General features: G+C 33.9%; 1 protein-coding gene across 1 annotated transcript in view; it reads left to right on the top strand.

The window, feature by feature from the left end:
• The first annotated feature begins 2,120 nt into the window (after positions 1 to 2,120).
• The window catches only part of LOC145252592 (NEDD8-conjugating enzyme Ubc12), a 48,735-nt gene continuing 33,252 nt past the window's right edge, over positions 2,121 to 17,603 (top strand). Inside the window, exon 1 of the mRNA XM_080112274.1 lies at positions 2,121 to 2,289. Coding sequence (XP_079968400.1) covers positions 2,184 to 2,289 — 106 coding nt within the window. The 5' untranslated portion in view covers positions 2,121 to 2,183. The remainder of the gene's footprint in view (positions 2,290 to 17,603) is intronic.

The following is a 17,603-nucleotide window of genomic DNA, read 5'->3' as shown; positions in this document are numbered from 1 at the left end:
ACATATGAATTTGGTGCCTATGTTTTGCGGATTTTTTTTTTTTTTTTAAATTTATTTTGCAAATATTGATTCATCCGATATTTATTAGAGAATTTATTCGGCAATATTCAATATTTAGGTGCACCATTATTGTGATATTTAATTTGCAGTATATTTCAATTTAACTGTTATTATAAACACTGTTTGAGTTTATGATTTGTTTCTTGCAAAAAAAAAATATATATATATACCCTCTCTGAAAAAACAGGTAAAACTAGCTGATAAAATGTATAAGCCTTCTGGGGAGCTAACCGCTTCAATATAATTCCAGAAATATATAGTGAGAAAACATGGAACATTTGATATATTGAATCTATCTATAAAAGTAGCAATGGTATTAATTTATTTTTATTTCGGACTATTAGTCTCATGTTTATTAGTTGTTGTTTTTCATCTTTTTATTGGATTGTTTATTCACAACGTTTCGGCCAACTAATTCCTCTGGCCTTCGTCAGGTGGTAACCGCGACGGATAGGAACTTCGAATCTCCTAACTGCATTCTCAGCCATCACTGCCATCCGTAGTTGTTGTCGTCTCTTCGGGGGCCCGTGGCGCAGTTGATAGAGACGTTGAATCTCTACGGTTCCAGATGAGCATTGTCTGAAGATAGCGGTTTCAATCCCACTCAAAGTGTGCCAGAGGTTAATTGGCCAAAAATGTGGTGAGACGACAAGAACTACGGATGGCAGTGATGGCTGAGAATGCAGTTAGGAGATTCGAAGTTCCTATCCGTCGCGGTTACCACCTGACGAAGGCCAGAGGAATTAGTTGGCCGAAACGTTGTGAATAAACAAGCCAATAAAAAGATGAAAAACAACAACTAATAAAGATGAGACTAATAGTCCGAAATAAAAATAAATTAATATATATAATGCTCATCTCAAAAATGAATTCCAATTAAGGAATAATATATATTTAGTAGCAATAGGTTTGCAATTAGGGGTCAAACTTTTGATAATTTAATGGGAGCACAATTGATTATAGTAACAGTGCAGATTTGTAGACTATCCTGTGACCCGCCAAAAGAAATAGTAATACTCTGGTACATTTTTAAAAAGGCTTGTCATAAGCAGATTTTAGTAGTTTGATGGCATGTTCAAACTCAGAACAACACTCGATAACGTCAGCAACCATAGCAGAAATGTTTAGATAAAGGACTTCAAGTCTGTCTGGATTTAAATGCTCAATGGTAGACAAATAGTAAGTAAAGTTTGGTGCCATAGTTTCCAAAGTTTGCTAGCCTGAGAGTCAGCAGAAGATATGCCCAATCTGTCCATTTCATGGATAAAATTAAGTTGAATAAATTGTAATGTAATAAAGATGCTAGCAAAAAGACCTTTTTTCAAGGCTTTATTCAACTGAATTTTATGACCAATGTGGCAAGTGGCCAGGAATGCATGTTAATAAAATAATAATAATTAAAAAAAAAAAGCATTCAAATAAGAAAATAAAGAAAAAAGCAATCAGCAAGATAACGTGAGAGGAAATATGCAAATCAAGAGAAAGTCACTTTAATAAGAAAGTTATTATAAGAAAATCATAACAAACATATCACAGAACGAGTAACCATTATTTTTTTTATGTTTGTAAGAATTTTTTTTGTTTAAACTATCAGTATATTTTAGTGTTTTTTGTATAGGGTTAGTGTTGGGGTTAATGATGGACATATTTTTATTGTTGTTTTGTTTACTTTTTTTCTTGCTACTTTTCGGTATTTTTCAATAATTAAAATATAAAGAATGGCGGGATATTACGAGGATTAAACGAAAAATAATTAAAAATATATACGGTGTTTTGAAACAAAAAAAAAAGGCAGCCATTTTGGAAATATTTAAGAATGGTTACTCGTTCTGTCCTACGCTATGGTGGCTAAGAATCGGGTAGATATTTTACGTTTGACATGGGGTAAAATTTTGCAAAAAATATTTGTTGGACATATTAAAAAAAAAAAACTGCTTTTAAATCTGGTTGTTGATTTTATAAAGTGAGTTTTTAAAAAAATAAAATACAATTTAAATTAAAAAAAGAAAAACAAAAAAGAAAATGATACGAAACTAAACTTCCGGTTTTTAGATAAGCTTCGCTTTACTTATGTCTGTCTGTGCGTCACTTTCTTGGAAACTTATAAGTGACAATATTCCAATATGATTAGGTTATTCTCCTTAAAACAGAAAAAAGATGGAGCTGATCCGGCAGATCGAGGCGGAAGCCAGAAGAAAGCATCGGCAGCCCAATTAAGAATACAAAAAGGTCCGACATGTTGTCTTTTTCTTTCTTTTAGCTTTCATTTTTCATTCCAACTCGTTAGATTTGTAAATAGCAGATATCCATTTTTATTTTCGCTTCGATCTTCTTCCGTTGGTTTTAAAACAAATTACTAACTTTCTTTTTTTATTATTGTGTAAATTATTTCGTTACCTTCTAAATATTTATTTTATTTGAAATGCCCCCCCCCTTTCTTTTTCAACATATAAAAATAATCAAAACCAATAATTGGTAAAAAGTCTTTTCGTTTCCAAGATTAACGAATCTCTTTCCGTTCTTCTCTTCTTTTAAAGTAATAACGTAATAAGTAATCGTTTATCTTGAACTTTTCAACTTTAAGGTAGTTGACATTAACAAAAAAAGCTGCGTATTTAAAATTAAACATATTTTTAAAACAGACAGAAAATTCTTCTTTTTTTTTTTAAATTATGTACATACCTGTCACTGAACGAAGATGTCATATTCTAAAAATCGCGTAAATTGATCAAATTTTTTTTTTAATGCTTTTTTCGCTATAAGACCGAAAATAGCTGCAAAATTGAATTTTCATTAAAAAGCAATGTTATTTACTTATTATTTTTTTTTTTTTTGTCGCAATTAGTAACATATTATTTCATAAAACATACTTTCACGAGGATCCCCATTATTGGAATTGTAACAAGACTAGTTATTTCCCGGGTTTGTTTTACTGTACACATAGATTCGAAAAAGTTGTCAAAAACAAATATATAACAAATAAATGTTATCAAAGGCAAGATAAGTTACTTTTCTACCAAACTGGATATATTTTTTGTGTTTTTATTCAATGTAACATGTTTATTCAGCTCGAAAAACATACAGTGTTTACCGATGTATTGGAAAATTCAAAATGGCGTCCGACTCTATCTTTAACACGGTAAGTTCGGGAAAAAGGTGTTTTAATGATAAACTAGACAAAATATTATTAGAAACCCACCGAAAATATGTCAAACTGTCACGGTAATATATATTGAGCGAGTTTACAACAGTATTTTGTTTAGTTTTTTTTATTTATAACACCTTTTCCCAAACCTACCGTGTTAAAGAGAGAGCCGGGCGCCATTTGGAATTTTCCAATACATCGATAAACACTGTATGTTTATCGAGCTGAATAAACATGTTACATTGAATAAAAACACTAAAAAATTATCCAGTTTGGTAGAAAAGTAACTTATCTTGCCTTTGATAACATTTATTTGTTATATATATTTTTTTGACAACTTTTTCGAATATATGTGTACGGTAATACACACCCTATATATATATTTATATATATATATATATATATATATATATATATATATATATATATAAGAGAAAATAGTTAATAAAACATTTCGAAAAAGAGTTTAAAACATATTTAATCTGAAAAGGAAACACTTAATAAGTGGATAGTCCTTAATCCGCGGAGTTTCGAAGAAATACTTTCATTCTCATCAAAGGATAGGAATTAGCAAAATGCGGGATCGGATTTTGCATACAAAAGTATTTGATGAAACTGCAAGTAAGTCAAAGATCTTACCTGATAACAAAAAGTGAAGCAGAGGAAATATGGTGAAGAAAAAGGTGATTTCACGTGAATGGATAGTCAGGTGAAAGGTAAAGTATCCAATGACGGTAAAATTCAAAAATGTATGTCCAAGAAAGTTAATTTAATTTTCCATTCGCACAAGTAAAATCCAAGGAAATCGCGTAATTGGAAGATGGTCCAAAATAATTTTTATTGTATATATATATATATATATATAACTACTTGATCAATTTATCTTATTTTTGGATTGTGACATCTTTGTTCCATGTTGAGTACATACGCGCATCATTGAGATTTATTTATTTTTTTGCAATTTAATTAGCTTTTTTTCTTTCCTTTAATAATCCCGCCCACCCCCTGTTAAAAATGTTTTTGTTTTTTTTAAAAATAACGTTATTTTCAGCACGGTCCGTAAACTATGTTGGGTATTGTAAGGAATGGGTACCTAGATAATTTCGGTACTTATGAAGTTCTGAGTATCGATAGTCGATCCTGAGTCTGTTTGTCCGAGTTAGAGGATACGAAATTTGAAAGCCGCGCTAGAAAAAAAAATGTTTTTAAAAAATAGCAGACACTAAAGCATACAAATGTAATTTTTTTAATATAGTCTCCCCCCTCCCAAAATAAAGTTGAAAAAAATAGTATTTTGTTCAATTTTTGTGTGATTATCGAGACTCCATGTCCGTTATTTCTTTTCTTGTTCTAACGTAACGTTCGACACATGTTTTTTGAACTGAATTCAATAAACGCTTTAAAATGTTAAAACACCTAAAAACTTATCCAGGTAGGTAGAAGGGTAACTTTGCCTGCCTTTGGTAACCTTTATTTGTTATGTTTGTTTTCCGACCATTTTTTTGTTTTGTTGTCTATACGAATAAATGCTCAAAACTCCCTAAATAAAAAAGTTGATTCAAAGAAAATTAACCACTTCAAAGTGTCGGATTTTTAACCGACTAAAGTGGGCGAGGGGGGGCAGACTTTTCTGCAACTCAACGTGTTAAACCTGAACTCGACTTAGAAGGAAAAAAACAATGACACTCTTACCTTGCGTGGTGAATCCTTCACAGCTTTTCTCGGTTAACTGGAGTTGCAACGAATTGCCTCGTTGCTTATAACGACAGATCATCCTTGTAAAAGTAACTACGAAACGTATAACTGGACTAAACAAAAAGACCAATACATATCGACAATAGGGGTGTTTTTATAACCCACTAGTCGATTCTATGCAAATGTTGTCACATCCAACCCACTTGAATGGACAAAAAACCAAACACTATTATAAAATCAGTCGACCAAGCATTTTCAAACCTTTTGCTTGAACGACTGCCACACAGAATTCCATTGCTTCACCTCTCCACATCGAGTCCCGGTAAGTAAAAATTACCACAAAACAGGGTACCAATTCATAACGGTTACAGCCAGCATATCATTTGCTTTAGCGGCGCTTCTTAATCGGCACTACGCAGGTACAACTTTTTTGAGTGCGGTGCACTATACTTACTAACATTCAGTTCACGCCAGATATTGTTTTTGCAAAACTGAATAAACGACACTGGAAAGAACTGGATAATATTCCCAATATTCTGCTCAAGCGGTGTGCTCGCTCATTATTGAAACCCCCTTGGCTTATTTGTTTAATCTGTCATTTGTTCCTGGTCGCATGCCTCTTCTATGGAAGACCTCCACCCTGTTTCCAGTTTCCAAGCACAAATGTGATATATGGCTATCATCCAATTTCTCTGATGTCTTGTCTTGGCAAGGTTATGGAGCACATTATGGACAACTGCCTTACTTCACGTCTCATAGAAAATAAGTTCATCCATCTCAGTTCAGTTTTCTAAAATCGCACTCTGCCATGGAACAAGCTGCCTATCTTTATCAACACGTGGCCTCATAACGTGAGGCTAAGAGGTGCACAATTTCGGCATTTTTAGATCTTAACAATGCATTTGGGATTGTTCCTCACTTGGCCCTGCAGCAAAAACTATCCTCATTTGGCGTCTGAGGCAAGCTCTTCTCTTAGATCTGCAACTGTCTGTCTAATCGGCTACAGACTACTTTTGTCACTGGCTGTTTATCAGATAGACTGCCGCAGGGAAATGTTATTGCGCTAACATTACTTTTGCTTTTCATCAATAATCTGCTGGCATTAATGGACAACACAACATCTCATTTTAACGGTGACAACTTGACTGTGTTCCCAAGCTCTTATGCTGATGACACACACTTAGACCCTTACATAGCGTCAGTATACTTGCAGTTGCTGCTTGTTTTTGTGTCTGAGTGTATGGGGGACTGGGACCTGCATGCTGATCAATCTAGAAAAAATAGTTGTACTATTGTCCTTTTGATATCTTCTGTCCATGGAATTTCGTTTTATGACACATTTGTGCTATTCTCAAAATGTCATAACTATCTGGGAGTATTAATATCTACCAATTTCAGGTTTGACAACTTGCTCTATATATCCAACAGGGTTAATAGGGAGCTTTACATGTTACGTATCCTAAGCTACCACATTCCTCGTGAATGGCATTTGCTTTATAAGATAATGGTTCGTCTTAACTTGGAATACAGTTCCCCAGTGTTCGCTGGACTTGGCAAGGTGTTCTGATTCTTTTGAGTCTACAGCATCGCACCATCTATTATATAAAAGTGAAAATGTGTGTGTGTGTGTGTGTGCGCGCTTTTTTTTTGTATATCCGGCAAAGGCTTTTTCAGGGGGGAGGAGTCGCTAATTCTTAGAACTTTTTATATACTCCTGAGATTATAATATCTCCGATTTACGAAAGGAGGTCCTGTCTATCTTTTCTTTTAGCGACTTTTATTTTATAAAAGTCACACTATACTGTGTTCCCGCATGTTTGTTTTTTACTATATATAAAGTGAAACTAATTGAAACGAAATCAGTTCCTTGGCTTTCCCACCAGAGACATTCAGTAAACAATGAGTTTTGATCAATGCGGGAAGCTGATTTTCCCCCAACATCTTGGAGAAACAAACAAATACGCAGAAACTGGTTTGAAGCAGCCAAAGTTAAGTGCAGGATTTCATTCCCCTGTGGCGTGATGTTTGACCTCATTAAATTTACGCACCTGTGTGAATTCATTCACTTAACTTTTTAATCGTTTAATTTAATTCTCAATTCCTCTGCCCTCATAGCGTCGCGGTAAGTTATCAGGCTATCACTTTTTTCCACCTTCGCCTCAAGGCTTCAGTTTCGAGCCTACCTATCTACCAAAACTTTTTGGTTTTTTTTCCTACACACGCACACACAATGACAAACACCCAGGCAATGCTGGGCATCCCTGCTAGTCTATAATATAAATCTCACCTGTCTGTTTAAATATATGTATGTATGTCTCGCAAAAACTTTTGACAGAGGTGACGGATCCAACAAGATCAAAATCATTTTGAAGCTCAACATCTCAGATGACAAATATTGAAAAATTGGCCAAAAACATTAATTCCTTCATCCTAAACTCAGCCGTTTTGTACAAAGGGTTTTTTTTTTGGTTTTTTTTTAAGCCAACATTTTTACAAGTCATTGTCGCCGTTGAATTGACTTTGGTTAATTTCAACGCCTTTGACTTTTGGTCGCATCATGGACACATCAGCTTCTTTTGCGTCACGGGTTCGAACTTGTATGCCTGCCTATTACCATGGTTTTTTTTTTTTTGCTCAACACATGCCTCCAAACACCTGCTAGTCAGATATATACTACATGTTCCCTGCCGAAACTCTGTTCCTTCTGGAGTATATAATCTACTTGGATTAGATCTGCTGTCTACTCGCTGGAATGTAACAGTTGCCTACAGACCATTTCATGGTTCTTGCCCCACTGAAATGCTTAAATACTGTCCTGTGCTCTGGTTGAACAGATCAAACCTGTGACGGCATACTTGGACCCCCTTCATAATCACACCGGTGTTTGCTTAGATGTATCGTCAATTTTCTTTTTGCTTCATGTTCTGCAGTCCTGAACGTGATGCCTCAAAATCGTCTGAATGAATGTGTATCACTGTCACATTTTCAGAGTTCTGTATTGTCTATCGTGATCTCCCTAAATCCGTAATTAGCTTAGTAGCTTCTGTCTATTGCTAACATCTCTGTGGTCATCTATAAATATAAAAGCAAAAATGTTTGTGTGTGTGTTTTCGTGTATGTCCAAGAAAGACTTTTTTCCGAGAACCGATCGGTCGTCTCACAACTTAAAACTTTTTATATCGCGCCTAAATGATAATTTATATGAATTAACCGGGGTCACCTGTCTATTTAATTTGCCCAACTTTCAAAACATAAATATTCAACAATTTTCGATCACCGCATGTGCATTAAGCTTTTTTGTATAAAAAAAAAGAAGCGAACAGATTTGCAGTAAATAAAACACTGTCCCCGCATTCAAAGTTCACGTCATTAACTCGTCAAAAACGGGCACTTGCCAAGTCGCACATTTTTTTTTTTTTTTTTCACACTTTATTATTTTCCAACTGCGCATGAAGGTTTCGTTTTTTTTTAACAACCAACGATTTTTTTCATTTACCCAAAAACACACACCTACAAACACCCAGGCAACGCCAGGTACCCCCCCCACCCCCGCTAGTCTATAATATAAATCTCACCTGTCTGTTTAAATGTATGTATGTTTGTATATCTGCCTAAAACTTTTGACACAAGCGATGGATTTTCACGAGATCAGTATCATTTTAAAGCTCAACCCTTTGAACGACAAATATAAAAAAATTGGCCAAAAACATTAATTCCTTCACCCTCAACTGGGCACTTTTCTACAGGGAAGGGTTGCTTTTTTCACCGATATTTTCAAAAGTCATCCCCTCTTTTCGATTGACTAGCCTTAAAACATTTGTCACTTCTGGTTTGGCGATGGGCGCAACAGCAAAGATGTCAAGTTTTTTTTTGGGTTTTTTTTTTTCACTTTCTTTTCTTCCTTTGCGGTACGGGTTTGAGCCTACCTCCCTACTACCACTTTTTTTTTTCTTTTTTTTTTTTTTTAACCTACATTTCTAAACACCTGGGCACCCAGGCTAGTGGCTTAATAAAAGAAAAAAAGGATGGGTGGGTGTAAATTGGCTGTGACCTTAAGTAAACACTAAAAAACATGTTCTTTTCTAGACAAATAACAAATATAATCTGTATATCTATAAAAGTGAGAACACTTCTCAACCTATATATTCATCGAATTTTTGATCTACACACTTGAAATTTGGTATATAGTATATTCAGACATGTGAAAAACTTTTTAATCCATTTTCATCCGGAAAAAGGGCTGCTAAAGGGATCAAAATTGAATAATCGATACATGGGAGTCATCAGATTTTTATGTTTGCTAACTATTTCACGAATGTGCAAATAGTTCACATTACAGATTATGTATGTTAAGAATAAGTAGTTTGAAAACACCTAACAATTGTCATGCTGGTGTAATGGTTATCGTATTTGACTCACTGTCTTTAGGTTTTGGTTCAGTTTGAGTATTTTTTTCTTTTTTTTTACTTACAAGAAGTGAAAGGTTTAGAAAAAAACAATACTCGCATGCAGTTTCTGTATAAATTAAAATATTATAGTTATGCATATTTTATGACTGGGCAACGCCAGGCGGCCTGCTAGTAAAATAAATAAAAAGCAGAGTGAAGGTACATAATAGTTAACATAGCCTCCTCCCTATGTTAAAAATAGGTTTCTAAATCATAATTTCCCCCTATATTAATAAACAAAAATAAAGAAAAAAATTGGTATAATGTGCGTACCTGTGATGGAAAGGAAATGGCGTACACCAAAAAATCACGTAAATTGAATGATCAAGTAATTTTATTTTTAAATAAAATCAAATTTTATGCCGAAACAAACAGTGACGATACTGCGATATCATATTAAAAACAAGGGCAATAACTAAAAAAAAAATTGGAACTTGCGATATTTTAAAAAGCCATTTTTAACATTGAACAAATTCAAATTCGCTTAAAGTGATTTTCTTTATAAAAAAAACTTGATAAATTTACATGATTTTGGAATACAATATTTTCTTTCTGGCATGACTACGTACATCTTAAATGTTTTTCTTTTTTTGTGTGTTTTAATATAGGGTAAATTTTGGGCCAGGACCTAATTTTATTTAGAAACCCATTCTTAACACAAGGAGTTTTGTTAACTATAATGTACCTTCACCAAATATCAGTTTTCATTCTGTGTTTAAAAGAAAAGAAAAATTATTTGTCTAGTTTTTACTTCAATAATCTAGATTCTGCATTGATATTCAGGACTGACTTCATAAGTACTGAAATATTCTAAGTACAAGAACCAAAACTTTTACTAAGAATGAGAACCGCTTACTTGGGTAAACGTTACTTACATGGGGTAAATATTACTGTTAGCAATGTGAATTATTTTAAAGGAAATATCCGGCCGTAAAATTGGTCAAAAACTATTTTGGTTTACTTATTCATTAGTGATCTGCTTACGTAAAAAAAAAAAATTGTTGCTTCGGTATTAGAACGAAAATTAAAATTTTGAATTACAATTCAAACCAATGTTATCTACTTGTCGTGTCAAAATTAGTTAAATATCCAGAAATAATGAAAAATGATAGAATAGAAAATTAATTAATAATGAAAAGAGTTTTCAAATTGCAAATTATACTTAAATAATAAACAGAGTAACCGAGGAGGGGGGTAACCAAAGTCTGTCTTTTTACATTTTACTCAAAAATGATGGCAGTCAAGCGATTGTGAATTTGTGCAAATATGTTTTATGCAATAATGCAGTTATGTATATATCTATAAAAGTGTTTGTCTTTGAGGACAACTCTCAACTCTAGTCCATGGAGGCGTTAATCATGGTTGGTTTAAATGCCTTGTGCCACACATGGCTGTGTGCTATGAGTAGGGCTGAAACAAGAGAATATTCTTTTCATTGTTTTGACTCTGGAGTATATATCCGACACAGTTAATCAACAGAAAACCATATCACTCTATCTAAAAACATAAGATATTAACTGATATATACTCTATAGTCAAAACAATGAAAAGAATATGCTGTTGTCATAGCCCTAGTTATAAGTTAATAAGAAAAATGTTAGCACTCTGAAAACATTGTCTTGTATTTGAATTATATTATAGAAATTTAATTATATGAATATTTGAATTATATTATGGAAATTTAAAAAAAAAACATGTATTTGAATTATATTATAGAAATTTTATTATATGAATTATATTAAATTTATATTATGTATTTGAATTATATTATAGAAATTACAAAAACAAATAACAATGTATTTTTTCTCTCCCAAATAAATTTATTTTAAAGAATAAACAAGCTTTTAGCTTTTAAAAATCTTCATTGGGTTCTGACATATATGTACTTTTGGTACTGGTGCATTGTACAGACCGGATGTGTCTTTACTGTTGCATATTATGAACCAGACTTCTCGTAAATGTCTTTTATGGCTGGACCGGAAACTAGTTACGTTGCTAATCAACCAATCAGAAAGCAATAACGGATGTGATTAGCCAATGCACAGCAGACGACTTTTGATAAATTGGAAGAAAGAAATTTTTAAAATTTTAATCAGTCATATCAATGGAGCACATGATGAGGAATTAACCAGCTCAGATAAAATATTACAGACGCTGGAGCAAGTCCTAACCCCATCCTCTAATCAAAACAAAACCCTACCCCTTACCCCAAATAACCAGTACGTAAGGTGTAAAAGTACCTTAGTTTTTAATCACAGGAAAAAAATGTTTCTACGTATTTACACAAAAAATAAAAGGTTTCTATATTTAATTTATGAGTTTTCCAGATAAATGTTATTTTTTGTTTCCTAGCATTTTTTAATTTGATCGGGTTTCTTGGTGTTTTTAATGACGCTCAGTATATTCTGGCGGCGATATTAGGCGCTGGTCGAACCTGAGTGGAGATTTACGAGAAATCTGATTTTTAATATACACAATTACCGACTTCTGATTCGTACAATGCACTATCACCGTTCTTTTTAGTATCGTAGCTTTGGTGCAACGGTAGAGATCTTTGTTCAAGGCTGCCTTTGTCCAGTTGATGTAAATGAAACCTTTTCTCAGTAGCTTCCTTTGAAAAGGATCAGTGTTGTATTTTGATGATTTTAGTGTCATCAGCTCCAAGTTGTACAAGAAAATGCTTTGAATGTCTATCAACTTTACTTCTTCACTGACATATTGACAAGATGGACTCCTACGTCTTCTAAGTTATTGCAACAGCATTCGCTCTGGTTGGGTTAAGCTGACTTCTTCTTGTTCAAGGCTTTCGTTGGCTAGCTGACTTGCATGACTTTTCTCGGTATCTTACTTAAAAAAACATTGTTTTATTCTGATGTTTTGGCCAGTGTCTTTTAGTCTTTTGATGTCTTTCTCTATGTCTCGCATTGAGCCAAGCTATTTACATTTTACTCTAACATCACCTCCATTTGATATTTCTCTGTCTTGTTTTTTTTTTTTTTTTTTTTTTTTTTTTACACAGTGATCACCACTTATCAAGGCCCGGAAGCCACTCAGGGATGAGGGTTATTGCAAGTACATTACGTTAGTGTGGAGATTTGAAGTGTTTACTTAAGGGGGCGGTTCATTAGGAATTTGTTAACGTTGGACTTGAACACATCCAAGTTGTAATCCGGTGGGAAGCAGGCAGACGGAACAGAGTTCCACAGGCGTGCAGTTCTACCTTGTGTAACATGCTACAGTTTGTTTGGTGTGATTTAATGATGTCTTATTAGCTTTACAGTCAGTGTGGGTCACCACTAGAAAAGATCATCCCAGAAACCTTATATGGGAGATGAAAGACAACTCGTTTAATATAATGTCCAGAAATTTATATCGATCTGTTATTCGTATGTTCTTTCTCATCATAGTTGGTTTAATGTCTGTTTTATATGCTGGTGTTATCAGATCAGGCTGTCTGAAGATGCTGGCTTCCTGACCTAAAGGTCCTGGATATGACCTTAAACTATATCCGATGCTGAGGCCCCAGCTTGCGGGCTCTGGGGAGTGTGGAGCCACCCTTTAATTGCCATAGCTCCCAGGTCCACTCTGACCCGGAGTGGTAGTACCTGTTAGGGTCCCAACTATGGGTTGAATAGAAACTGACTTGCAAAAAAACAAATATATTCTATTAAAAAAAAATTGTTCTTCAAAATCACCTGATTCGGCATTAAATAACCTGAAAAGGGTTGATATGCCGTAAAACAAAAACAACCAACCAACCAATCCTGACCTAAAAGGCACCAAACATTGGTATTACCTTTTCCTTTCCCTTTGCAAAACTCATCATATTTCTGCAAAGTCAAAAACAAAACCAACAATTTTTCCCCCATATCAACAGTCTGACCAAACTTCATGGATAAACATTTGAAAATATGAAGAACTTGAAGTTTATGATGATTGGTTATTCGTAATTGGATTCTTCAGACTATTGTTTTTGTCTTTAGTGTCATTTTCACAATGTTTCGGATGTTAAGATAGTCAACAGATCGATTTTTTTTTTTTTTTTTTTTTTTTTTTTGTGGTTTTAAGCAAAAACAACAGTACTTGTGTCGAAAATAGTAATATATCCAAAAATTAGGAAAGTTCATTGAGTAGAAAATTATTTATAGTTAAAAGTAATTTCTACGGAAAATTAGAGGAAATTGCATTTTTCCTAGATATGAACTCGTTGAGGATTGCAAATACAGCGGATATACTTATCTCCCCTTTTTAGCGTCGTAATGGCTGATGTACTATTTTATACCATAGCGATAGACTTTTTTTTTTTTTTTACTAAAAACACAATAGCAGTTGTTCTACTTGATGGATTTTCAAAATTTTATGATATATTACTATTTTCGACATGACAAGTAAGTACTGTTATTTTTGCTTAAAACCACATATTTAAAAAAAAAGTCGATCCGTTGATGCACCATTTTTTTTTTTTTTTTTTTTTTTTTTTTTTTTTTTTTATATAGATGCTAGTAAATTCAAGTAAATTTTTTGCAGTAATATTCTTTAGTGGATATGTATAAAATTTTCAAAGTAAGACTTTTTATGTAAACTTTAAAAAAGAAAAAGATTTCAATGTAAAGACTAAAAAATTCCGAAACAGAAATATAATTATTTAAACATTGCAGCTTTTATTGTATTTTTGAAAATCTTTGTCAAGATTAACTGGACTGGAAATGAGTGATGGTGGTGGTGGGGTCTGCAAATCTGACACCAGAGTCGGTTTTTAAATAAACATTCCATACTTGCAGAACGCCATCACCAAAACAAATAAGTGGAAACAAAAAGAAAATGCTGATTCCAAACAATCCAAACTTCATGTTTTTCTTATTATACTTCCACTCCACCCCGTGGCAAATCTCGACACACGTTAAGTTGGTCCTCCCAATTTCTAAATATTAGAAATACCACTGCTAATTAACTTGAATATAAAACAATAATTGAGAGAGAAGGCAAATTACACCCTCCTCACACGTTTGACTTTTGGGTTTTAAGTTTTGTGGCATATCAACCCTTTTCGTGTTATTTAACGTATAATTATATACAATAATTATATGATGACAGATTCACCCAAAGTCCTAGCTAACTAATATTCCTGGTGAACCAAGTGCAAAAAAGATCCAGAGAATTGCACTTAAGGGAACAACGAGGATACTAAAAAGAGCTCTCGGTTGGTTTCAATAAAAAAGCGGGGCAATGTTGGCAGCTGGTTTGGCTGCCTCATACCTAGCGTTACAGTCTTCAAAGGAAGAAAATTGAAAAAAGTGAAAATCGTAGTTTCATACTTTTCTTGATATTACTATTTAATTGAACATAATGAACTCTACATTGCTGGTTCCATAGTCAGTGATGGTATCCATTTGCTTTTTTATCCAACCCTGACCCCCCCCCCTTTTTTTCCTAATCTGTTATGGATTTATGTATAAATTCCCAGTTGCTGCAAGCTGGGTGGAATTTTTTTCTTTTTCTCTCTCTTTCTTCTCTTTCTGTCTTGCTCCATTCCCTCTTACCTCCTTCCCTCACTCTCTCTCTCTTTTTCCCTCACCCCTCTCTGCCTCCCCCTCAAATCTCCTATTGGCAAACAAAACTTTCTAATATTCAACATTTCAATTTAAACAAAACATGCAATTCTTTAATTAATATTTGCCTGATTTTCTTTGTTTTTTTTTTTATTTTGTCCTTTAAATAAAAGGGGAAAAAAAACTTCATGGCTACTTTATCAAACCAAGTTATAAAATGTATTTTAGTTTCACTTGCATAATATAAACCCATGTATAGCACTCGTTTTAAACCAGCCTTGTGTCAAACATGCTCTCATTTTACTATAAATTGATATTTAGATGTAAGAGTCACAGATCACGCAGGTTCTGTCAACCTCAACAGTGTGTCTGAAGTTGGCTTTCTTGTCAACTAATGCTTTTGCATGTGTGAAATGTTGTTCTAGGACCTGGACATGATCTTGGTGTATATTCTGTGGTGAGGCTCCAATTTGGAAGCTTTGAGGAGTGGGGAGTAACCCATTAGCTCTCATAACTTCCATGTTTACTCAGACTCAGAGTGGCAGTCATCTAAAGGGTAAATAAAACTTGTTTGCCTTTTGGTTAGGATCAAAGTGTAGTATCTATTCAGATACTACACTTGATCTTGTCTGTCCTCTGTCAATGAAAGAGAAATCCTTCTAAACTGAGCCCACTTTTACTTTCGTCTCTGTTCATATTTTTGAGGAGCCATATTTTTCTCACACTGAATAAAATGACCTTGTGTCTCTCTCTGCACTTGTGAGGAGGGAAGTAAATAGGGACCTCAAGCTACCTCCGACATCTTAGGCATTTTATCTTTCCTCTCTGACTGTGTCACTTACTCAAGCTATACCCCCTACACCCTCATCTCCTCCGCTGTCTGTGTTGGATATGATACAAAAGTGCATTCAGTGATCAGGCTCCAATTTGAAAATTGTGAAGTTACCACTTGGAGTGGCCCTGGGATAATAGTGAGTGATTCAAAATCCTAGTAGCTGTCAGGTTCCCATTTATAAGTCAGATCTTTAAAAAGAACGAACGACTAATTCAAGCAATAATAAAAAAAAAAAAAAAAAAAGATCATTTTTCCCTATAACAAAAAAATCCTCCACATTACGTTCTGCCATTTTGTGTTTAACCCTTTAGAGCCTGGCCAAATTAAGCAGTAATTAGCTAAAAAGACGATAAGCAATTAGCAAAATTATTCAATAAAGTATTATTAGACGGTCGAAATCTCTGCCGTGTCATCTTTTTAGCTATGGGCTATGGCCGATATATCGGCCATGAAAGGTTGGAAGAGAATATGAAGAAGAAGAATAGGAAAACGAAGAAGAGGAAGTTTAAGGAGTAAAGACAAAAAGAAATTTAAAGAATATTTTCTAACATTTTTTTACAAAGGAGTCGCCGCTTATCAAGGCCCAGAGGCCACTCGAGGATAAGGGTTACTCAGTGTACAGTGGTCAATGGGACAGTGATGTAATTGTTAGCAGTGGAAATTTGGTAAATTGGATTACTTAAGGGGAACAGCTCATCAAGAACTTGTTTACGTTGGACTTGAAGATGACCATACTATAGTCAGCCGGAAAGCAGGCAAATGGAAGAGTTCTATAGGTGTGCAGTTCTAAGAAAGAAGCTTTGTTCATGGAATCTACGTTTAGGTTTAGGCATGAATAAAAAGTGGGGGAAATTATTGATAGTGGTTTCAGCTAGACGAGTGTTTCTCGTGAAAGTTAGGGAGAACCATAGATTGGAGCTCAGATGAGCACTTGCCATGAAAATAACATCATCTCTTCTGTGAGAAAGAGGTTGCAGGGAAGAGAAAAGGACATCCCCCCCCCACTAGGCTATGAAGTCTATTTTGAACTCTGTCAAAGCAGGATAAGATCTTTCTAGCAGCTCCTGCCCAGATTCTCTAATGACGTCATCTAGTGTACATGGTGACACACAAAGCAAACAAAAACATGTATAATATTTTAATATACTTGGGCAGAATTTTCTCTTTTATGCACGTTTCATTGAAGAGCAGAGACAACTTTTGTTTGTTTCTTTTACAATCCATTTTTTTGGATGGCACGCTTAAATGCTTTTAAGGATTTTAAACGATTTTCCATTCAATTCATTACCTTATTTTTTTTTTATTATTTTTTTTCATCACTCGCCTGAGGACGACTTAAGGAGGTCGAAAACGTTTGCGAATACGACAAATTTCTTTTTACACTCGAACAGAGTGTTCAGAAACTAGTCCGTCAAAAAGGAAAAAAAAGGATTGTAAGAGAAATAGTTGTCTCTGCTCTTCAGTGAAATGTGCATAAATATTTTAATATATAGAGTGATAGGTATAAAAAAGAACTAATTTTAATTTTTGTCCAGAATTGCAGCTATGTTAACCCTTTGAAACCATGGCCCAATGATTAGCCAAAAAAACGATAGGCGATTAGCAAAATCATAATAAAATGTTTTTATCAAAATGTTTGGATTCTGAGTTAAATAACTGAAAGAGTTGATATGTCGTAAAATCAACTATCATTGTACAAGATATGTAATAAAAAATATTTTAATATATTTTACAACTGAATAATTTGCAGGCATCAAGCATATGAGTTCTTTGCTTTGTAGAATTTTTCTTTTTTTGTATCCAGAAAAGGCTAATTTTTGCATAAATACCTAGTCTGTTTTTTTTTGTTTTTTTTAAATTTTTATTTTCTT

This window comes from Euprymna scolopes, chromosome 29 (genome assembly GCF_053919585.1).
Source record: "Euprymna scolopes isolate OS-2025 chromosome 29, ASM5391958v1, whole genome shotgun sequence".
In the NCBI taxonomy this organism is placed as follows: domain Eukaryota; kingdom Metazoa; phylum Mollusca; class Cephalopoda; order Sepiida; family Sepiolidae; genus Euprymna; species Euprymna scolopes.
Note: the sequence above shows the minus strand (reverse complement) of the source record. Positions and strands in the feature narration are given on the sequence as shown.